Here is a 23,958-nt window from a genome sequence, read left to right on the forward strand (position 1 = left end):
TCTGCCCAGTGAGAGGTTTAACTCACAGGAGCATTCATGGTGCTGACCCTGAGTCACTGAAGACAGTCTAGGAAAGCAAGACCCTAGGCGGTGTAATTATCTCTGTCCAACATGCTTGCCTATATGTGAAGCTGGACCTCACAAAGGTCAGTGTGATAGTGGGAGAAATGACAGCTCTGGGCAAAACAAGAGACTAAAAAGTTTTGAAATTCAAATGTTGGAACAAGAGAGAGAGTTCAGGGCTGGGAGTTGCAACTGTACTGTCATGGTGGCTGGGAGTCCACCATGTTCCTCATACCCACCTTCTCTTTTTCTTTCTACCACTACCCTCAGGCCGGACCTCGGTACCTCTTGCTTTGTTGAAGACCTGGTTATGTCCAGCCTCACCCTCAGCGCCCTGAGGGGGGGTCACTACACACAACCTGGATCTTGTCACTCCTCTGCCTGCAAAATAAAGCCCCTTGACCTCATAATGAAGGCTCTTCTGCCTTTACCTCAGCTCACCTATGATGCCACTGCCTACTACTCTGCCAGGCAGTGTGGCCCAAGCTCCCAGTACACAGTGTTGTCCCCGTGCCTCAAGTATCCTTCCCCCACAGCTTTACCTGTCCTCATTCTCCTTTGTCCCTGACGACCCTGCTCCTTTCACAAGTCCTTTACTTCTCTGCCCCTGTACTCCCTGTTTAATGGCACACAAATGTGCTTTCATTCCATTTTTACATCTAGGCAACAGGAGGTGAAGAGTAAGTGAGAACACTCACGAAGGAACAAGGTTAGGATAAGGAGTTCACCCACCTGTCCTTCACCTGCAGTAGGTAGCAGACCAAGCAATAGCCAGCACAACTCTGTACGAAATTGCGCTGGGCACTGAGGAATGCCTCAGTGGTGTAACTGCCATGCTCCTGCAGGAAGTAATCAAGCAAGGAGAGCTGTGACTGCTTCTTCACCTGGTGAATGGATACAGCATTGACCACTGGTTCAATCATGCCACTGTCAGCAGAAATCACAAGGATCTTGTATGGCTTGATCCACAGGGGCACTCGCTCCTGTTCCCAAATGGACTGTGAGGAGACACAGATGCATGCCACTGTCATCTTTCCAAACTAGGGGAAGGGGCTAAAATCCCCTCTGTCCCCAGCCTTGGATGGTTCCCATCCTTGTGGCCTTGGATTCTAGGCCATCATGTGAGTAAAACCCATTGATCCCACTGAGGACCAGGGAGTTGTGAAAGAAGTCCAGGGCTCAATAGGATACTGGGAGGTATGGAAGAAAAGGCACTAAGTAGGGCAGCCCCAGTGGTGCAGCGGTTTGGCACCGCCTGCAGCCCAGGGCATGATCCTGGAGACCCTGGATTGAGTCCCATGTCAGGCTCTCTGCATGGAGCCTGCTTCTCCCTCTGCCTGTGTCTCTGCCGCTCTCTCTCTCTCTGTGTGTGTGTCTCTATGAATAAATAAATAAAATCTAAAAAAAAAAAAAAAGGCACTAAATAGAAAGTCCCAAAAGGCAGGGAGAACAGGAAACCACAGACACCTCACAAGCATAGAGAATGTGGGCCATTAATCCAAATTCAAATAATAGGGAGAAGACAGGAAAGGATTTAGGTCCAGAGAAAGCCTCTTAAGAAAATGACAATATTTATAGAAAGAAGAGGATTAACAGGTGAAGTTGCCTGCAGGCGACCAATCCAAAGGTTCAAGGAATCCACATCTCAGCACACTGTAAACCAACTGCCGGGACTAAAGGACAAATCCAGTCCCCCAAGTTGAGAACATAGCAGGTGCATGTCACCAAAGGGCCACGAGGGGTCGCTGTGGAACTAGCTGTTCCAGTGGCTGTACTTCCTGGGGAAGGAGCACCAGCTTTCATTGGACTGGGCAGGAAGCTGGTCTCCAGCAGAGTTCCCTGTGGAACACGCTGCTTAACAATCTGTGTGCTCACCTCAGCTGGGCTGAGTTCCCTTTCTTCCTTCCTCCCTCTTACCTGCAGTTGCTTCAACACCTGGAAGGCCAGGAGCTCCTGCCGAAGGTCATCCCCACACTTGACAATAACTGACAGAAGCCGCCAATTGGGGAGGTGGCCATAGGGGGAGCCTTCTCTGATCCGCCTGTAAAGAAAGAAGCAAAAGGTGTCATAGGACTAATGCCAGAAGGCTTCTGCTCAATGTCCAAACCAAACTCCCCACAGGGCAAGGACTCAGACGCCTGGGACCCTGACAGCTTGGGAGAGGCTGGAGGACAACACATGCCACAGAGAGCTGTGGTCGCCTCTAAGCTTTGGGAGGTGCCTAGGGACCACCCCTTCCCAACTCACCTTACTTTCTCCTGCCAGGGCTCTTTTAGAGCAACTGCAGAAGGGTCTTCCGGGTCTCGTCTGAAGGCTGTGGGGGTGTGAGCCAGCTGCTCGGAGAGCCGCCGTCTAGCAGGAAGAAACTATATCATTTGCTTGGAGGAGTTACCCCAGAGCCTCATGTCCCTGTCTAAGCTGGCATTTCCTGCACTCTTTCCTTGATTCTGGGCACACAGAGATAGAAACCTGGGCTGAGAGTTTTGCTAACCTGGTGGTTTGTAATCATGTTGCAATGCAGCTTACTAGGCCCTCCCCATTCCTCCATCCTCAACCGACCCAGACTCTGATTCAGATCACGTGTGGCTCTGGCATCTGCATTTCCAGGAAGCTCTCCTCCCTCTCCCTTAATTCTGACAGTTGTAGTCCTCAGACCTGCTCCGAGAAATGTTGCTCTAATTCCTTCCTCTGGTGCTTTCATCCCTTTGGAGTCCTCTTAAAACGTAACTTCCTTCTGTGGGAGCCCAGTAATTTCTCCACCTGTACCTTCACTGCCTCAAGTTTGGTGGCCTCAGGACAAGGACAGAGTAAGGAGAGAGAAGAAGGAAAGAGGCTGACAGACAGGAAGGGGACAGAGATAGGCAGTGCCTGAGAGGGATGAGGAACTCAGGGCAGGGTGGTCTGGCCATACCGGATGTCCCCTGCTGCTATGAACACAGGCTCCTTGCTCTCCTGGCTGGTGATGCTGTCCACAGAGAACTGGGAGATGTTGTCACAGCTGTTGGTGTGCACTTCAGGGAGCTGGGAGAGCAGAGGCCACAGGTCAGAAGTGCCAAACACGGGCCTCACTTCTGTCATCTGCTCCTCCAGTAACTGTGTGCTTGCTGCCTCTGCATCATGATCATTCCCCACTTCTGGACTCTGCTCCAGAAAGCGTGCCCTACTTGCACACCATCCTCACCACTTGGACCCCAAACACCTGGGCACTTACACAGCCCTTACAGCAATGCTTCTCTAAGTGTGAACTACCTCCTCAGAATCACCTGGAATGCTGCTAAAATTCAGATTGCTATATCCCACCGTCCGTCTGAAGTAGAATTACCGGGAATGAGATCTGGAAGCCTGAATTTTTAACAAGTTTTCCCCAGAAGACCCCCCAGTGTACTCAAGTTTGCGCACCACCACCATGACTGCCACAGAAAGCTGGACTTGTGGCCTTCCACTAGGAGTTCTCCATGGCTACAGCTGCATTCTCCCACAGGGTCCAGGACACAGTTTCTCCCAAGTAGGCCCTCTGACCATTTCTTCAATCTCAGCCATTCAGTCTTATCTCCCCATTTCTCTCAAATACAAAACATTCTACCAGACCCCACGGCCCAGAGCAAGGCCCTTCCCTTCTCCTTCCTCCCAAGCAGATCACTTCTCAGCTCCACTTGGCACTTACTGCACACGGCCTTGTTGTATATCCTATGAACAGATTTCCATTAAACGTCTGTGTCCAATCTCCCTAACTGGACTGTAAGCTCCAGGACAGAGCATCTGTCTTTACAAAGTCAAATCTGGTTGTGTCACAGTCCTACATAAAATGAGGCTCTGGCTTTTCACAACTCCAGCACAGAGTCCAAGTTTCTTTCCACAATTGACAGGATCCTTCCTACAATCTGGCTCACGCTAACCTCTCCAGCCTCCCTTTCACTTCTCACCCACACCGCACATCACAGACACACACAATGTCCTTCAGTTACTCAAATGGGCCAAGCTGTCCCGTCTTCCAGTGTCTGCACATTTGCTACTCCCTCTGCCAGGAATGTTCTGTCCAGCAAATTCCTACCCATCTTTGGGCCCCCACTGACATATTTCTTCCTCAGGAAATCACTTGGTGTGTGCCCAGGCCTGAGTCTGGAATAAGTTCCACCCCCTCAGGTGCCACCATAATGCCTCGCTCTCTGCAGCACAACCTGGATCTCACATATTACAGCTACCTCCTGACTGGTCTTGTTCTTTCTCTTTTTAGGTCATAAACTCCTTGTGGGCAGGAGCCATCTTGTTTGCTAGCCCACAGCATTCTAGGCTGGCACAAAGAAGGCCCTACATAAATATTTCTTGAATGAATGAACGTATGACTTATTCTCTACTTTCTTATGACAACTTTATAGAGATGTTCAATAGATATTTTAAGTTTCCCTTACTCCCTTAGGCTTAGAAATTCACCCTTTATTTAACCTAAATTCTTTCTGCAGGAAAAAGAACTCCACCTGAATATTCCAGACTAGCACTGTTCAGAACTTTCCTCCTCATCCCCATTAGTACCTATCTCATTCGTGTGGGCACTTGTGTCAGCCTGCCTCAGGGTGTGTTGCCTTGTCTCAAATACAATAAAAGCTCCCAGAGAATGGATACTGGCCCCCAGTACCACCTCCTGGGAACTCCCTCACCTCCACCTGCAGCTCGCCTATGTCATCCACTGACCAGGCCTCATCATCGTTGTCATAGTTGGGCACGGTGCTAAAGCTGCCTGCCCGCTGCTCGTGGGTGATACCGCATTCGGGCAGGTTCTCCACGGACCGTGTGCTCCGAATTCGGTTCTCAGGTATCCGGGCAGGGACATTGGTGGTGTCGAAGTTTTCACATTCAAGGACTTCCACATAGATCAGGTAGGGAGCCTGGAGGGGCAGCGTGTGTGAAAACAGTAGTTGCAACTTATCTCCACCACTGTCCCCCAATCTCAACTCTGCTAACCCAGTCCTTCCAGCTGCCCACTCCTAGCTCTAACCCCTCACCTGTCAGTCCCTTGACACTATGAATGTCACATTCTGGGTAAGAACTTGTCCTGTGAACATGCATTTCAAGAATTTGGGTGAGAGAATGCACAGGTGTTGAAAATGGTTCGGCTGAGGGGTGCCTGGGTGGTTCAACTGGTTAAGCGTCTGCCTTGGGCTCAGGTCGTGATCCCGGCATCTGGGGACCAAGCCCAACGTGAGGCTCCCTGCTCAGCGGAGAGTCTGATTCTCCCTCTCCTACCTGCTTGTGCTCTCTCTCTCAAATAAATAAAATCTTTAAAAAAAAGTTTCAGCTGAGCTTCAACATGTACAGATGATGTACTTGGGCAAAACTATCAATTACTACCTTTGAAAGGCCTAAAAGCCTACCTGGGGCTTGTCCTAAAGACAGACAAGAGACTGGGGAAAAGCCAGCTCCTGTTCTAATAAGCACGGTTCTAATCCTCAGTGCTTCTGAAGAAGAAGAACCTGAACCATTAGTACTCATTCCAATCAACAGACAAGTTCAGCTAATTCTCTCCAACATGAGTCAGGCATTCTTGTCTCCTTCTATGATTGGAATAGGTCTTAGAAATGAGGATTTTTCGGGACATTTAGGTGGCTCAGTGGTTGAGCATCTGCCTTTGGCTCAGGCATGATCCTAGAGTTCTGGGATCGAGTCCCACATCGGGCTCCCTAAAGGGAGCCTATTTCTCCCTCTGCCTATGTCTCTGCCTCTCTCTGTGTGTGTCTCTCATGAATAAATAAATAAAATCTTAAAAAAAAAAAAAAGAAATGAGGATTTTTCTATTCCCATGTCACTTTACTTGGAAAGCCTAAGAGTTATGGGAGGGCTAGGGAAGAGCTACCAAAGAGGTGGAAAGAAAACTGGAGAGCAACTCTCTCATGAGACATGGGAAGGAAGAATCAAGCTGAAAAGATTAGGCCTCTTTGGTCCAGAAAAACAAGAGCCAAGAAGGGAGACAAGAGGGCCCTCAGAATCACAACAGCACTGAGGTAAAGTCAAGATTGACACATGCACATGAGTCATGGAGTCCAGGATGTTGGTGGGGCAAACCTGGGAGTATACACAAACCTGGACAACCATGGGAGAAGAGATATGAGGGGTAGGATCTGGGCCAGAGCCTACCTACCTTGTCCTTGGAGTTGAGGACAACAGCCTGGGTGTGGGGCACACGGACTACGTGGTGGTCAAAACCAGCAGTGGGCAGCCAGACTCGGGCAGGGAGCTTATGGTTGAGCAGGGAGAGCTCTGAGATCAGCCGCTGTGTTTTTTGCTCCTTGGTGGGGAGTGTGGCCAGCCGCTTGCCAATCGCCATCAGGGACTTGATGAATTCTCGTTCAGGCGCCAGTCTGACGGGCTACAGGGAGTTGTAGTAAAGTAAAAGACGGTGAAGAAACCATAGAAAAAAGTGGACCACCCACTTAGTCACTCCTGGCCATGAAGGCCAGGGATCCCAATGTCTGGAGAACCCTAGGGAAGGAGTTACCCTTTGGCACTGGTAGGGAGTCTCATCACTCTACCCCTGACAACTTCAGCTGGGAATAGGTAGAAAAGCCAGCATACCCCTCCACAGGCTGATTCTTCAGGGTTAAGGGGGTATGAATCTGGTGTCACTGGGAGGCACCCCTCTTCTCTTGGACCTGAGTTCCTTACAAACTGTCTCAAGGCTTTAAGATGGGTGGGGGCACAAGATCCAGAGAGAAGAGATGGTTATACTGGACATGTCATGCTTCACCTATCTCCAGGTCCTTGGGCTGAGTCTCCGCTGAGGGGCTCTGTGAGAGCCCCATGAAGCTAGGGAGGGGTGCTCTGAGTCACTAGCTCTTCTTTCAAAGAAGGATTTATTTCATTCAAATGACTTCTGTTACCTTTCATAGCATCCCCGTCCACCTACAATGTCTTAAAAGGGGTCAGTGCACATGCAGGGGATGTGAAGGGGGTGAGCAGACTTTGCATTAATGAAGGAACAATCAAAGTGGACAGAAAAAGCAGATGGAAGGAGGCAGGTACGGGGAAGTGAGTAGAAAAAGCAATAGCTCCTTTTGGCCCTTGACACAGGCCCTGCAGGTATGTCTCTTTCAGTGATCCTTCCTTGGGTTCTCTTCCCCTATGTCTCAGGGACTAAGCTTCCCTAATAGCTCTCTGATGTGAACTTGGCTCCTCAGGCTGGGCACTTCACAATGCCCAGAAAGGACAAAGTCCGTTTGGGGAGTGAGGTGAAGGTGGGGGAAAAGAGGGACACAAAGAAGGGCTCTTTTCCCAGCCTAAGTCCTTCTACCATAAGGGGTACTTTATCAAAGGTAGCTACTCAGCATCCCTATCCCAGCTCCCCTCAGCTAGATAAGAACAGTATTTTCTCCTCTTAGAAAAAGCAGTATTCCACTGACCAGACCTTTCTCTCCCTCTGTGGGTCCTGCTTAGTTTCCTAAAAACTGAGAATTTCTACCCCCCACTCCCTCACACTGCAAAAAAAAAGAGCTTCTTTTGAAAGCTGGGTAGTACCAGGTCCATCTCTGCATGTGCAAAGAACCAGGGTTTAAAGGAACAGCCTGTGTGTCAGCCTCTCAAACTACTGGGGGCTGTCTCAGGGCCCCACATAATAATCAAACAGGGTGTCAGAACCAACCAGGGATGCTCTGGGAGACAGGGTTAAAAAGAGACAAAGACAGGAAGATAGAACTTGGGCTTCTGTGGTCCCTGGAAATATCCCAGGGGCCTCATGGAGAAAACAAAAGAAAGGAAGAGGAAATTTGGAAACACTCCTTCATTCATCCTGATCCCCCAATCCATCCACTCAGGTGGCAAATGGTCACTGACCCTCCACCCCAACCAATTCATAGTCATCTCAGATCAGAAAAGGTAGAATTCCTTCCCATCCTCAAATCAGCATTTGGGTCAGGCCCCTATGTTTCTTAGGCATGTTGGAGATGTGACCCCAGGCCTCAAGAGAGGCTCTGCCAACAGGGGAGGAGATAGGAATCATGATTGAAAGGGGATCAGCACAGAATGGAGAAAACTGACTGGGAAGACAAATCAAAAAGAAAATGTAAAAAAATCATCCAAAACTCCCAGAGGGTCCAGCATTTCCTCTCACGTCTCTGCCCAACAACAAGGTCTGAGAGACCCTGAGGGACCAGAGGGTCAGGGGTTAGTCCAGAGGGAACAAGAAAGGAGAATGTGGATTAAGGAACCTCCTGGGCAGTGAGCTGGGAAAGGGAAGAACTCACACCTGGAAGAAAGGTGGTTGAAGCTAAAAACGGAAACCAGCTGTGGGGAGGTAAAACTTTCCTTCAGGCCAAATCCTGTTTCCTTTTGGAGTCTGCTCCTCCAGCACAGGGCCTAGCATTTAGAACTGAATAAATATTTGATGATCTGATGGCAGAAGCCATGAGGAAAGGGTTGTGGTGGGAAGAAACAGGATTACGGGGGTTTCTGCCAAGCAATTCTTGGTTCCAATCCAGGGTAAATTCTACCTCTCTCCCAGCTGTTTGCTCTAGAGACCCAGGAACTGGTGGCTGAGTCGCACTGCATCCCAGCTACGTCTGGGAGAAGGACGGACTGAGCCTGGGCTCCAGGCATTGGTGACAAAGGGTGGGGGACTCTTCCAGACTGGGGAGGTCTGGGAGGAAGGGGCTGATCTCCCAGGAAGAAAAGACACCTTTTAACTCCAGCCTTGGCCTGGGAACTCAGAAGACCTGGGGACGGAGAGGAAATGCGGCCACCGAGGGGGGGAGGGGAGCCTGCCACCCAGTCCCAGCCTGGCCCCACTTACGGAACTGAATGAATTATCAATACTCTCGGTGCTGGAGGAGAGCTCCTGGGAAAGGGCCAGAGGGCAAGGGGAGTAGGAGGGGCAGGGAGGGAGGGGAGAGAGACAAAGGCAAAGAATTTAGCTCCACCTTGGATCATAACTGCTTCTCTTGTGTATCTCTACCTGGCTGCTTTATTGAGAGAAAGTCAACCCAGAAACACCATTTGCCCAAATTCGTGACAACTGTGGGAGACTCTGGAGGGCTGGCTCAGATCTTGAGGTCAGAAGGGTTGAAGAGACAGTGGGCCTTGGCTTTTCCCCTTTTCTCCTTGCCTGCACTGAGCTCTCCCTCTAGGACAAACCCTACAGCTGGGAGCCGCAGGGCAGCTAAGCTGCCTGCTTTCTCTTCACCCACTCACAAGCTCCCAACCAAATCCTTCTCCGTGGAAATCACCACAAATGGACAGAATTTAACAAGCTGCATGGTCCCCATACAGGAAAGCTTGTATTCCTTCAGCTTCTTAGGAATGTCAGGGAGTAAGCAGAAGAGCTAAACTCTTAGTGCCAGTGGGTCTCCTTTCCCATCAGCTTCAGTATCATCCTGGGAAGGCCAGTCCCAACCTTGAACCATGTGACAGGGACACCCCCAGAGCCATGAGCATGACACCTCTGGGGCTAGATGCTGCTGGGGGAAAGGATGGATAACTTTCATACCTACCAAACCTCTGCAAGCTGCCTGTCAGGCTATTTCATGCCACACTCAGTAAATTACAATTTTCGGACTTAAGTTGGGGAGCTGGTCCTAGTTGCCTCCACCTGAGAAAGCTGAGCAGGCAAGCAGCAGCTGTCTAGGTCCCAGCCTAGGAGATTTATCTAAATCTCCTCCCCCCATACCTGTGTCTTACTGATGTCCGTGAGCACAACAGGGGAAAGGGCTGGTGGTAAAAGTCGCCTTCAGCAGCTCTACTGCAGCTTGCGCACGGGCCCATCCTGGGTTCTGTCTACCAAGGTCTCCCAGGGAGAAGGGGTAATATGTGTGCATAAATCTGCAGGAGGGCAGGGGCCTAGACCAAGGAGACAAAGTCCTGGGAGCTCCCAGGGCAGGAGGCAGTGGTCACCGAGCTTCTACTCTGCAATCATCATTTCAAGCATCTGCTTGATTCCATTTCATGGTTTACATTCTGTTCTAACTGGAGTCCTATGGTCAGGTCATTCCTTGAAGAATCTGAGGAGACGGGCAATTTGGGGGAGAAGGCAAGCCAAATATTCTCCCAAGGCAACTACTCCTCTGCTTTGGGTAGAGGTGGGAGGGAGAATTGAGGCATGAGGATGCCACAGCCTATTCTTAGTGGTTCAATTTCTTTCCATGAGCTGGTTGTGGAAGGAAGAGCAGGGAGGATACTAGCTCCATGAGCAATGCTCCAGCTGATTCTTCCACAGACAGGTCCTGTCTGACTCATTAACAGCCTTGGGGGAAGGGATGAATATCATGACCTGCTCCTCTCTCCTACTCTAGCCTTGAGTCACTCACACTGAGTCAGCTCCAAGAGAAAAGCTGAGGCCAAGAAGCTGACATCACACCCCATCAGGCTGGAAGGCCCACTGGGGCTTCTAGTGTGACATGCAGCAGATTTCTCTGTACAAAGGTTATAGTCCTGAAAAGACAAAGCTGATCTGCCATGAGTCCCACTACATGAGGCAGGGTGGGTGGTACCTAAACCATCTCTGCTCCCTGGGCCCCCATGCTAGGTCAAAATGTTTGCCATCCAGTTACTAATGGGAAGGAAGACTACCTGAGCAGAGTCCTCTGATTAGGCTGACAAAAACTGCTGTGCAGTGGCAGGCTTGGGGGCTGCAATGGTGAGGAGACCTTGGCTTGTAGTGGAGAGTGTGAAAGATCTGTCATTAAAAGTAAACAGCACCCTGTGTGAGATGTGGGCAGAGGATGACTGTGCAGGGAGACTCCAGGCAGGAAGAGAGCTGCACAAGCAGACAGCCAGGGCCTCTCTTCTGTGGCCTCACTTTACCCTCCAGAGCTTCTCTTTAGATAATTACGTGCTTTGTTTAGGAAGCTGTAGACTTCCTCCTTATATGCAGGAAACAGCTTTTTAAGAGAGTCACAAACTCCACCAAAAAGTGTTAGAACTGATGAATTCTGTTAAGTTTCAGTATACAAAATTGAGAGTCACACACTAAATAAGCTCTTAGATAATGGGGTCTCCACATTACAAGTTCCTGGAGGGAAGAGCCGTACTTTATCCTTCATCCTTCACTGCCTCTGGCATGGGCTGTGCACACTGTATAAGCTCATTTGTTGAGTGAATGAATGAGGGGAAAAGGAGGAGCAAGAGGAGGAAAATCTTGGTATTTGGGGAACAAAAACCTTGACAGACGTATCCTCAAACTGCCAAAGGGGCTGGGAGACCTTTGTGCCGAAGACTCCAATGCTCAGACCCCTAGATATATTCATATTTATTCTCTCACTTCTGCTCTCATGTTTCCTAAGAATGCACTATGGATTCAGGTGTCTCATACTGCCAGCATCAGATAACCTAGGAATACCTAGGGATCTGATACCTCCTTCTTTTCCTGGATCTAAAAATCCATGATAAGGAGCCAGGATGGGAAGAATGACAGCCAGAGAAGCCACCCCAGAGGATTTAAGCGCTCAGAGAATACCTGTGTCTCAGAGTCACCCACAGTCCCATCCTGGGAAGTAGTTAGATCCAAAGAAGAGGGACCAAGAACCAGCACAAGGTAGCTCGAAGGCCTCAGCTTTTCTGGTCCTAAGACAGGACTACCCAATACAAATAGAGAAAAACCATGCCTGGCAGGAGGCACCAAGGGGCTCACTTACAAGCTGCTCATGCACATACTGCTATGTGCTTGACCCCAAGAGAAGAACTCCCAAACTCTCCAGGACCTTAGTCCCACCAGATCTGGATGATGATTCTTATTCTGCAACAAGCTCCCTTCATGACTTTGAACTTAACTTCCCTGCCAAGCTCAACCAGAAAAGAAAATGGTCCATTCTGGTTCTGAGAACAGTTGGGGTCTTCTGCCTGTGCATGGAACTGTAGAAACCTAGATGGCGAGAGCCTAGGCCATTCTTCCCCAAGTGGACTCTAACAGCTGAGGGTCTGGGAAAGCAGATGCTAAGAAATAAGCAAGAAGGCTCAGCTGGATGATTAGGAGCACTGGCTGTGATCTGAGGCCTAGCTGAGGGACCCTAGGCAAATTACCTCACCTCTCTCTAAGCCTGTCTCCTCGATGGTAAAATAATCCCTGTCCCTTAGGACTATTGAGGATGAGACGCAAAGTACTTGGCATGCTGCTTGGCACATGAAAAGTGCCCAATGTTAGCTCTTTTGGCTTCGCTATTATAACAAAATCTCAAATTTCCAGAAAGCAGGCTCTGTCGTCTCCCACCTCCTGCCTTTTCCTTTCCCTAGGCACTCTGATTGAAAACAGCTGAAAAGAAGTCCCATTGTATCAAAATCGTGGGTGGGTTATGTGCCCCACAGGGGCAGATGCCAGCACCATGGCTATATGCATTTTCCAACAAGTGCAAATTCCTTGTTCTTTTCTCCCTTCTTTTCTAGGCTGGGCTGGTGGCCAGGATGAGAGCCAGGCCAGCAGTGAGTCGGGGGGGTGGGGGGGCCCGGGCGGGTACTGGGGCATAACTGTCTGGCTGGGACGCCAGGTCACTGACACTTGGTTGTCCATGGAAACTCCCCAAGCTATCTATCCAGACATGGAATTGAAGGTGAGCATAACCTACTGATGTGCTTCTCTCTTCCCTGCTCTGGAAACCCCTAACTGCCCCTGCAGGCTTCTCTTCTTTCTAGCCTCCAGGTCTCTGACTAGACTCTAGGCATGCCCAAGATTTACTCTATATCAAGACTGCTTCCCTCTTCCCTTTGTGCTTCTCCCAAATGCTAAGACATCCCTTCCCCTGAAGAAAGACAGGCACAAGGGCATTCTGCAGGTGCCTCAGTGATGGGGAATGAACCTGACTCTTAAGTCAACAAAAAGCAGGCTCTTTGGGGGGTGAGGCAGATGGGTTATGAAGAAGAGAGATCAGGAGAATGAAGCCAAGGCTCTGTTTAATACTCCTGCTCCCAGCACATACACCATCCCTTTTACTCCCTGACGGCTGCCACTCTGAGAGGTTCTGGTAGATACCACAGGTCTCAAGTCAGGGTAGGGAGGGCTCTGCCACAGCTATTTAACTAAGTAAATAGTTAATGGAATGGCAGTGAAGTTGACTAAAAACAAGTGGACAGAGTCAGGAGTGTCAGCTTTGCTATTAACTATGTGACCTAAGGCAAGGCACTGCTATCTCTCTAGGTCTCGGAGTTCTTCCTTTGTAAAATGAAGCAGTTGGAATACAGGAGTTCTAAGGTCTTTTTCCACTCTGACATCCCATACTTTAATCAGTGAAATGAAACAGAGGGAAGGAGAGAAAAGGACAGAGGAGCTGTATGTCAGACATCCTGTCTCCATGCTGTCTTGCCCTGCTGCCCCTCCCAGGCATTTTACCTCATCCTCATTTTCCACTTTAGGGTTGCTGGCTGTTCGTTTCAGGTTGCTGCTGAGACTTATGCTGGCAGTGGCATCGGACTTAGAGCGCTGGTGAGTCCTCTTAGAGGGAGACAGCCCCATGTCAGGGGCTGGACTCAAGGAGGGCAGCTCCCTCTTCCGGTGAGCTGGCTTCAGCTCATCTGAGAGGATCAGCTTCCGGAGCTTGGTCCCACGGGAGTGTCGCTGAGTGGAAATGTGCATGTCTGAAGAGTAGGCCCCAAGTAACAGGGCGCACTGGAGGGAAAAGTTAATGCTCTGGCGGCAACGATGGACTATGTAGGGCTTGATGGCGTCACCCACGTCCTCATCCATGTGGATGTACATGTTAAGCAACTGGGGCAGATAGAAATCCACATCCTCGTTGCGAAAGCAGAAGAGCCGGTTGCCGATGTAGGCTTGTACTCCAGGCTCCTTGGAGTTGTACAGGTATGAAATAGCCATGGAGATGTCAAATAGTTTTGACTCAAATAGCCTCAGCAGCCAGGACTGTTTGGCGGAGTTGTTCTGCCGCCGCCTCCTTGCTCCCTTGGCTGTGCCCGAGGCCACAGTGGCCCCCATTTCATCTTCCTCCTCCCTTATCTGGGTAGGTGGATCATCCAGGCAACGGATCGCACTGTCCGGAACATCCCCATTGACCAGCTCCAGGGAGGTGTCTGTGCTAGATATGGCCACGCCTCCATGCAAAAGCTTGACTTGCTCCAGCACCTCCTGGCAGGCTTTCTGGGCCACCTCACGGTCAATCACTGACAGTTCCCCAACCCCCTCTGTGATGACGCCTAGCAAGGAACCCCCATTATTCCCTGGCAGGCCAGTAGTGGGCTCAGAAGTTGGCTTCAGGGGGGCAGGTTCCACCACCATGTCTCCCATGGCCACAGCCAGACTTCGAGCTTCCAAGCTACAGGAGGAAGGAGGGAAAAAGGAACAGAAAGGGAAACACACACACACACTGGTTAGTGGTGCCATCCTCAGGTCTTTCTTTCATCCACCATGAAATCTTCCCAAGCCTCTCCTCTCTTTTGTCTTCCTGGACTCCTTCAAAATCAGATGAAAAGTCATCTCCCAGGAAGCCTTCCCTGACTACCTCCACTGCTGATCCCATTACTCTTCCTTCCTTCTGCACTTAGCTACTCAGCTAAGCCTCTGTTCCTATCTTGTATCTGTGAAATGCTGCTTTATATGTTATCATTATACAGGTTTACAAATTCTTCAGGTAGACTGGGAAGCAATTTTGGTCTTATTCCCTTGTCCCTAACTCTTCAAATGCTTTTTTATCTTTGTGCTCTTCTTGTGTCTCCCTTGACATACCTGCCAATAACCTTTCTCTTTTCTTCATTAAATTGTATTGCCTTACTCATAAAACACTCTGTACACAGGTCCTAAGCATTTCACCTCAATTTAGTATCAAAGCCTTTTTTTTAAGTTTTTTTTAAGATTTTATTTATTCATTCATGAGAGACACAGAGAGAGAGAGAGTGAGTGAGAGAGAGAGAGAGAGAGAGAGAGACATAGGCAAAGGGAGATGTAGGCTCCAAGCAGGGAGCCTGATGTGAGACTAGATCCCAGAACCCCAGGATCACACCCTGGGCAGAAGGCAGGCACTAAACTTCTGAGCCACCCAGGCATCCCTAAGTTTTATTTTTATTTAAGTAATCTCTACACCCAATGTGGGGCTCCAACTGAAGACTCTGAGATCAAGAGTCGCACGCTCTTCTGACTGAGCCGGTCAAACGCCCCTAGTATCAAAGTCCTGATGTGTTTTTCTAGTCACAAATACTTTCTTACCTTCCTTTCAGACTCAGAGGTCCGAAGGAATAAGGGCCAGCAAATACCATCAAGGCTTCACTTAGAAGAAAACAGCTCTAAAATAATCATCAATCCTGCTGAAGTGTGCCATTTCTCTGCTTGTGTGCCTTCATGACATCATTCCCTTTTTCTCTAGTGCCACAGCAGCTGAAGTATAGTGGAGAAACTCCTGAACTTAGGAGTCAAACAGGCTGGGATTCAAGACCCTGGATCTGCCATTATGAGGTATATGAACTTACACAAACCATATATCTTCTGAGTTTCAGATTCCTCAACCACAAAATGGGAAAAACGTATCTACTTCTCATTGTTGCTGTGTGGAAAAACTTCATGAGTGTAAAAAAATCTAGCACAGTCCCTGGCATACAGTAGTACTCAATAACTATTAGCTGAATCCTAATCACCTAACAATTTAGGAAATGGTGTGTGTGCATGAGTGTGTGTGTGCACACACATATACTGTTTATAAGTAAAGTGGATTAGAGCTATATTCATTGTCTGAGAATCTCCTAAAACATTTTTGACAGCTATCTCTTACCCTAACACAACTTTCTCCATTATCATACAGAGAGCTCAGGAATTGGAAAGCCTGGGAGAAGGCAAAAAGAATTCAGCTAGAGCTCATGGGACTGTAACATCCAAAGAACAAGGAGGAACAGGAGTCACATCATCAAGAATCCCTCTCTGAAGTGAGAGAATATTTGCTGACAAAAGCCACTGCCCCCCTAGAACAATTCTTCAGAGCCTCACCAAATCAGAATAGATTAGAATAGTATGTAACAGAAGGAAATTTCAAAGCAAAGACTGGGAGAGGCACATTGTTAATGTCAGATCAACTCAACTCCAGAGTCTGACTGTAGCCAACAATGGCCTCAGAGGCCACTCTACAAAAACACAAATTAGAGTGAGTCTAAGGGATGCCTGGGTGGCTCAGCGGTTGAGCACCTGCTTTTGGCTCAGGGCATGATCCTGGGGTCCCAGTATCGAGTCCCACATCGGGCTCCCTGCATGGAGCCTGCTTCTTTCTCTGCCTATGTCTCTGCCTCTCTCTGTGTGTGTCTCTCATGAATAAATAAATAAAATCTTTTTTTTTAAATTTTTTTTAAAATTTTTATTTATTTATGATAGTCACAGAGAGAGAGAGAGAGAGAGAGGCAGAGACACAGGCAGAGGGAGAAGCAGGCTCCATGCACCGGGAGCCTGATGTGGGATTTGATCCCGGGTCTCCAGGATCGCGCCCTGGGCCAAAGGCAGGCGCCAAACCACTGCGCCACCCAGGGATCCCCCTAAATCATTTTTTTTTTTTTTAAAGTGAGTCTAAGATAAACTCAAGAGCATGAGCAAGAGGAAAGCAGAATCTACTGTAGTACTGAAATGCAGGTAATTTCCAACTATTAGTGACATTGCCTTTGATGCTAGTGAATCTGGGTGCATGTAACTTTGGTAGGAGGCTTGAGATACAAATTCTCTAATCACTCTGGAAAGCCTCATTTTCCACTACCACCCTTTCAGTGCCTCTTCTTGCACCTCTGAAATGTTAAGAATCAAAGTTACTCTGCTTTGCCCAATACTATACAGCCTAGCTCCCTGCCTCCCAGCAGTCACCACTAAAGTCTCACAGGAAGACAGATGGAAAACTCTTCTGTTTTCAGAGATCACCAAAAAAGGCTACTTCAGTTTATCTTTCTCCCAACTCTGTCAAACGAGAAGTTCCTATCACTGAATTTCTCTGATGCAGCTTGAACTTGGTATCAGTAAAAATTTGGGAACTCGTTCATCATGCTCTCTCCTAAAATTAGGCAGCGCCCTCTGAGCAGTAGAACCAGCATAGCTGCCTATGTGGATCTGTCTCTACTCGCAACTTCATGTTACACAGAAATAATAAGAAAGCTTTAATCACTCCTTGCCACACCTTTGCAGGGCACTCTGCGCACCAGAGGGTCATTCTAATTCAACTAAGACTACCACCTTTTAGGTCTGCTGAAAAACTCACATGATAGTCTCGATCAATTTATACAACCAACTTTTTTTTCTCCATCTCTCTATGCTTGACAAACTTTCCCCTTTCCTCTACTCCAGAGACTTCTAAGTTATCAAAAGCTCCTGAAATCTACTTTTCAAAACTTCCAAGGGATATAAAGACATAAAGACATCCTTCCTACATATAGCACCTCAGTCCTCACTAGGATATGCAGCAGATGCACCAAGTGATCACAATTGGGATTATTACTAGCACCAGGAGGGGAGGAAAGGATGTATGTATGTATGTATTTAATCCCAGGGCTCAGCCAGTCATCCTGAATCACAGTACTCAGGGGAGTTCTCCACTGACCAGATCTCCCATCTGACAGTCTTTATTCCCCCAGGGAACCAGATGATGTCAAGAGATGCAGGAAAACTGGACTCCTCTCCAGTAGCTCTGCCACTAGAAACTACTAAACTAGGGATCCCTGGGTGGCGCAGCGGTTTGGCGCCTGCCTTTGGCCCAGGGCGCGATCCTGGAGACCTGGGATCGAATCCCATGTCGGGCTTCCGGTGCATGGAGCCTGCTTCTCCCTCTGCCTGTGTCTCTGCCAATCTCTCTCTGTGTGTGACTATCATAAGTAAATAAAAATTAAAAAAAAAAAAAAAAGAAACTACTAAACTGGAGCTGGACCTCCGTTGCCTCTCTGAGCCTCAAGGACTGCCTGCATCTGAAGCAAGCTGAGTTGCCAATTTAGACAATAAGAAATGGGAATGGGATTGGTAAGTAAGCTTTGTTAAGTAACCATTCTAAAGAAAGAGAGAAAAAAGGAACAGGGTGTATTCATCATCCTTCCCCTTTGGAAGAAAATCTAAATCTTTAATATCAAATGGCTTGTACGCTCTCAAGAACGTTTAAACAACAGAGGCTCCGTATTTCACACTGGGAACCTAAACTGGCCTTCAAACTAGATGACAAAGGGAACCGAAGAGGGCCCCCCCACCACCACCACCACCCAACTAGCTGGCTGCTAGGCACTGGGGTGGAAGTGGAGGAACATTAACAACTGATTGGGCTCCACAGCTAACTGCACAATGTAGGGAATCCTCGTCTGAGTATCAAGAGGCTGTTCAGGGCTATACAGGACAGAGAGGGTGTACATACATGTTTTCTGTATGACCTAGCATTTAAGTAAATGTCTGTAAAAACTCTAGGGGAAGGGGATGTTTAACCTGGTTTCCCACTTCTGATCACCTCAAAAGATTCCATGCAAACAACCCTCCAACCCAGTACTGGTCTCCATTAAATGACTTCCTGGATTGGTCTCAGCTAGGACAGGACAGGAAAAAGCCCCAAATCAATCCCCTCACCCAGTTAATGACCATTCCCTTCTTAGGGGGACTAGAAAAATATGGATTGATTTAGACCAATCCTCATGTTTTTACATGTTCCTGTATTTTCACAGAATTGTCTTAAGAGATCATCTGATTTCCAAGCAGGTAGGCAAGCTCAATTTCCCCCTCAGAGATGGATCATGTGAGTTGGAAAAAAGGGTAGTGAAGCCACTATCTTCATCCTACAAGGGTCGTTAAGAGAGACTGTTACAAATTCATGGAAAAAAAAGGGAAGTTCACATATGCTATTTACGATTACACAGGCTTCTAATAAAAATGACAATTATATAAACAAAAGTGTAAACCCTCTAAAGTTCAATCCTCTTTTGTAACAATAAATCAAGAAAGAGGCACAAGCATTTTATCTAGTGCTATGATGATAACCTTTAGAAATAAACACAGATAATTAAGATGTCAACTCTAAAGGAGCAGGAGTGGGATGAATGGAAAGGGACTATAGATTTCATCATAAACTCTTAAGTACCATCAGATTTATTACCAAATGCATGTTTGCCTTTGATAATAATTTTTTAAAATTTTTATTTATGGGCAGCCCCGGTGGCTCAGCGGTTTGGCGCTGCCTTCAGCCAAAGGATCTGATCCTGGAGACTCGGGATCAAGATCCTCATCGGGCTCCCTGCATGGAGCCTGCTTCTCCCTCTGCCTGTGTCTCTGCTTCTCTCTTTCTCATGAATGAATAAATAAAATCTTTAAAGATAAAATAAAATAAAATTTTTATTTATTTGAGAGAGAGTGAGAGAGAGAGCACAAGCGGGGGTGGGGGAGGGGGGAGAGGTAGGAGCAGACTCCCGGCAGAGCAGGGAGCCCGATGTGGGGCTCGATCCCAGGACCCCAGGATCATGACCTGAGCTGAAGGTAGACGCTTAACCCACTGAGCCACCTAGGTGCCCCAATAATTTTAAGATTTTTTTTAAGTAATCTCTACACTCAATGTGGGGGCTTGAACTTACGAACCAGAGATCAAGAGTTGTATACTCCACCAACTGAGGCAGCCAGGCACCCCACCTTTGATAATAATTTTAAAAAAGAAACTGCTCTTTCAGAGAAACTCCACATCCACCCTAGCTGCCTGTTCTGCGTATCTTAAAAGTCTATCTCAAACCTTTCTTTCAGTAGGGCTCAGCTCATATTCCCCCCTTGACCTCAATGGACAAGGTAGAGATTACTATTTTTTCCTTGTAGAAACTCAGGGTCAAAAGTGAAGTAGGCTCATGTAAATGTTTCTCCAAAGCCCCAGTGGGGGACTGGCATCAGGGAGGAGGGCATTCTCAAGCCAGCAGCAGAAAGGTAGGGGAGGCAGTGATCTTGGGGTAGTTAAGTCAATATTGAATCATGCTGAGAAGTCTCTATGCAGGGCCATGGGAGCTGGTATAAGCAGATTCCAGTCAGACAGCCCAAGCCAGCTCTGGGAGCCCCTGCTGAAACAGACAGATGGCAAAGAAAGTAACCTGTGCACTCACCTCTCTCTGAACTGTTTCTCCCTGCTGCAAGCCCCAAATGTGCTCGGACTAGGCACTCTCTTGTCTCATGCCAATTAATGAAAGGATCCTCCCAAACTTCTTCCCCAAATCAAAGAATCTCGATTTGCTGCTTTGGATGGCGTTCAGCAAACATGTTCTCATGCAACGTGGACCCAGCTCTGAGAATGAAGCAGGGAAACTGGGGGAAATATGATTTCTCTTTGGGAGTGTTTCCAAGGAGTAAAACTATGCCTAAAAAGGAGGATGAGGAGACTGCACACCAGCTAACAAACGAAGAGGGAGACAAGGGAAAAGTGGGAAGAGGAAGTGTGATTACTTCCAAAAAGACCAAGAGTCGGAAGATAAACGGAACTTCACATGCCCTCTTCACTAGCATCGACCAAGAGAGACATACCATACATGGGAGCAACTAGTTTCCTGAGTCCCACCTCACTCCAAGTTCTCTTTTCCAGCCATCTTCCTCAGAGAGCTTTCCCACAAACACACTTTCTACCTATAGAATCTGGAGTTACGGATCAAGTCCAAGAGGAACAGCACAAGTGGTCAGCAACTACATGTAGTGGGGAAAACAAGCAAGGCAAAGGAAGCAGGCCTGGAGCTTGTCTTTCAAAAGAAATGGATAGCTGTCCCAAATGGTACAGCGATAGCTGTCAACTAGAAAGACCCAATAGAGAGATCATAATGAAGATAAACTCTCAGGTCAGCTATACCACTAAGAAATGCCTTTTGCTGAGAAACCCAGAATGTTTCATAAACAAATAAACCAAGTCTAATTTTTCCTCCAACCCACATCCTACAAGTAGCCTATTACTGCACTGACGCCCACAGAGGGGGCCGTTCTCCCAAAAAGTTCACTATAGAGGTCAAGTGAGGAAGTCACTTGTTGTTCACATGTTGAACCCAGGAGTCCTGATTCTGCATGTACAAACTCTTTCTAATGTCTCATGTTCCTTTTCCCAGTTACCCCCAACTCCACCCTAGGCCTAAGCCCTTATGGAATTAACCGAAACTATTCCAGTAAGCCACAGACAATAAATGGACACCTTCTGGATTTGGACAGGAGCGGGAAGACACTCTACTCTGTGATTCCTTAAAGACAAGTGTAATACTAAGTAATCCAAAACAATTTCTCACAATCTCATACAGTTTCCATGCAGGCCTATTCATCCCTTCTAGTGGCTGATGCTGGGTAGTCAACAAAGTGTAATCTAACAGGAACTTTTTCAAAACTTGCTGCATCCTTCAGAAACACGCTTCTGTCCAGAAAAGCCTGAGTGAGACAGCTAAGGCTCCCCACACCTCCTCCCAACACATTTTCTTCTTAGGTCAAGGTTTAGCTGATCCTGAAATAAGTGGTATGTAGAGATAAAAAATGTGACAGAGAACACATAGAGACCACAGGAGAAACAGAACAAAGGGTCACAAGGATCAGCAAAATCCTTGAAACTGGAGGGAGAAAGTGTCAGAGATGGAATTCCTGAATGGGAAGGGACGCTGTCAGATCTCTTCTATAGGAACAAACCTCTAGAGGCTGGGGTATTTGAGGAGGGCTTGGTAAAGGGACGTTAAAGAAAGTTGCAGGGATCATAAATCTTCACTCTAAAGAAGGGTAAGGATTAAGGTCAAAGTACAATGCAAACGGTACTTTGGGAATGACGACGAGGGCCCGAGATTCCTTAAGGGGAGGGGAACAGGCAATTCTTGGAAGCCAGGAGCTGGGTGGGTGGCGGTGAGGTAATGGAATCAGAAACAGATGAATAGAGGGCCACAGAGAAGAGAGAGCTCAGGGAAGTGGGAACCCAATGCTGCGGTTGCAGGGAGACAGCGGACGCAAGGGGCAAAAGAGGAAAAGGGATGAAGGCGGAGGCTGTGGGGAAGATCTGGGGCAGGAACGCATGAAGAGGAAGGGCAAACGAGGATGGCCCTTACAAGAGGTACCCTGATGGGGAAAGGGTTCATGACTTCGGAGAAAATAATTCGGGACGGAGGCAACAGGGATAAGGGTGTGTGTGTGGAGGAAGGGGGATCCCCGGGGCAGAGGGAGGAGCTAAACAGAGGAGGAAGCCAAAAAAGCAGCGGAGGACCCCAGACTCGAGGGGAAAGGGTGGAAAGGGCACCCAGGGTCCAGCTGCCACCGGGAGGGCAGTTTTGTAGTCCAACCCAGGTGTGGGGGCGGGGGGAGGCTGTGCGGGACCGGGTGGGAGCGGGACCCCCCACTCACAGGGGCAGGGAGCTCAGGCACGGGAGTCGCTTACCTCCGAGACCCCAGCGGAGGGGCGCGGGCGGTCGGGGTCGGGCTGCCGACACCGCCGCCTCAGCAGCCGCGGCCGCTCCCGGGTTCCATTGGCCGCCTGCGCTTCCCTGACAGCGGCCGCGGCGGCTGAGCCAGGCCCCGGCTTAGGGGCTGCCCTCGGCGCCGCCTGAGGGGGCCTTCGCGCTGCCTGGACAGGTTCGACCCGGCCGCACAGCCTCCTCTCCTCCCTCTTGCAAAAGCAAGACCAAAAAAAAAAAAATGCCAGTAGGCCTCAGTTCTTCTTGTGAGTCCCAGTAGTCCTTCTTAGGGTATGCCTTCCTGCTTCTCCGACGCTCAGGATCCTACCAATCCCACAGCAATCTAAGGAATCGGGTGAGCTGCCCGGAACATGCCTGTTCCGAAATAGAAAAGGGGGCGGGGAAGACGCCTCGGGAAGAGGGGAGGGAGGAGAGGATGAAGGGAGGAGCCTACGGGTGGGAGGAGGGGCCAGTCTCCGGAGGCTAGGAAACCCGGACAGTAGTAGGATCTCCCGGAGGAGGGACGGGGTTCCTGGCCTCAAGCGGAGAGCGGCCGGCCAGTTGGCGGGTCCGGGTGCCCTGTTGGGAAAGAAGTATAGACACATTGGGTACTTCCAGAAGTACCTGGACATGCAAATTATATGCAAATAGGTCCGTTTGTGTGAGCAACTGAGTTACCGGAACTGCTCTCAGTGGCTCTCCCCTACTCCACCAGACTCTTAGTAAATTAGGCCGCGGGATGGACGCAGGGGGCCCAGCGGGGACCGGAGAGAGAAGAGGCGGGTGGGGAAGACAGTCACCCTAGCCACCCTTGTCCTATTCATCTTGAAGGACGCTGTCACGATAACGCCCCTTCTCGCTGCACGAATGGCGTAGTCCAACCGCGTCAATCCGCCGCCGTTAGTGGAGTGGCCGACTCGAGGCCGTGGCTCTGCCTCCGAGGTCACAGCCGGCCGGGTAGTCCTTGGCCTCCAGCCTCCGGACGTTGACCCCTCCAGGGAGGGGCGGACGGGCCAGGTTGGGAGAGGTGAGTGATCGTAACCCCTGCTTCCCAGCAAAACCAGACCACGTGCAAATAAACAAAAACACGCCTAGCAAATGGACCTCTGGCTTTGGCTGTGTGTATTTGTCTGTGGTACTGATGGGGAGCTCTTCCTCAGAGCCTCAGTCCCCACCCTCAGCGGCCTTACCTAGACTTTTGAGGCTAGCCCAGATCGTGGATGCCGCCTTCCTGCCATTTAGAGGCCGATTCATTTGGGAGGACGGAAGTAACCTCTTTGAACCTTAGTTTCTATGTCTGCAAAGTGGACCCAAGAATATTAACACCTTATAGGGTTGTGAAGATTAGAGTACAGAACATTACTGTTATTGGGACAATAATATAGGATGATGAAAGAAAAGGGTTCAGTGTTTCTGTGTTTAATGGGGAGGCAGCATTGAATGACTGGGTTAACCAGGAAGTTCAAGAAGAAATTAAAAAAACATGTGGAAGCAAATGGGGAGGCCGAATAAAAAAGAGTAGTTTGAAAGTACCTATGTAAAATATGCAGTGTGTACAAAAATGGAACAAATGGAGTACCCAATTGTTGAAGGAATGTTGTATGATTAATACAGAAGGCCCAG

At 48.8% G+C, this 23,958-nt stretch overlaps 1 protein-coding gene across 5 annotated transcripts in view; it reads right to left on the bottom strand.

The window, feature by feature from the left end:
* Positions 1-22,550, bottom strand: part of PI4KB (phosphatidylinositol 4-kinase beta) — a 26,955-nt gene extending 4,405 nt beyond the window's left edge. Inside the window, exons 1-10 of one of the 5 annotated variants that reach the window (XM_055312299.1) lie at positions 22,320-22,550; positions 20,044-20,222; positions 13,361-14,297; positions 8,840-8,884; positions 6,197-6,424; positions 4,719-4,946; positions 2,975-3,084; positions 2,311-2,415; positions 1,981-2,104; positions 796-1,061 (exon numbers count right to left, since the gene is read on the bottom strand). In XM_055312299.1, coding sequence (XP_055168274.1) covers positions 796-1,061; positions 1,981-2,104; positions 2,311-2,415; positions 2,975-3,084; positions 4,719-4,946; positions 6,197-6,424; positions 8,840-8,884; positions 13,361-14,269 — 2,015 coding nt within the window. In that variant the 5' untranslated portion in view covers positions 14,270-14,297; positions 20,044-20,222; positions 22,320-22,550. Of the gene's footprint in view, positions 1-795; positions 1,062-1,980; positions 2,105-2,310; positions 2,416-2,974; positions 3,085-4,718; positions 4,947-6,196; positions 6,425-8,839; positions 8,885-13,360; positions 14,298-20,043; positions 20,243-22,319 lie in introns of all 5 variants that reach the window. The other 4 variants (XM_055312301.1, XM_055312300.1, XM_055312302.1 and 1 more) reach the window with 4 other exon arrangements.
* Positions 22,551-23,958: the final 1,408 nt, after the last annotated feature.

This window comes from Nyctereutes procyonoides, unplaced genomic scaffold (assembly GCF_905146905.1).
Source record: "Nyctereutes procyonoides isolate TBG_1078 unplaced genomic scaffold, NYPRO_anot_genome, whole genome shotgun sequence".
Taxonomy (NCBI): domain Eukaryota; kingdom Metazoa; phylum Chordata; class Mammalia; order Carnivora; family Canidae; genus Nyctereutes; species Nyctereutes procyonoides.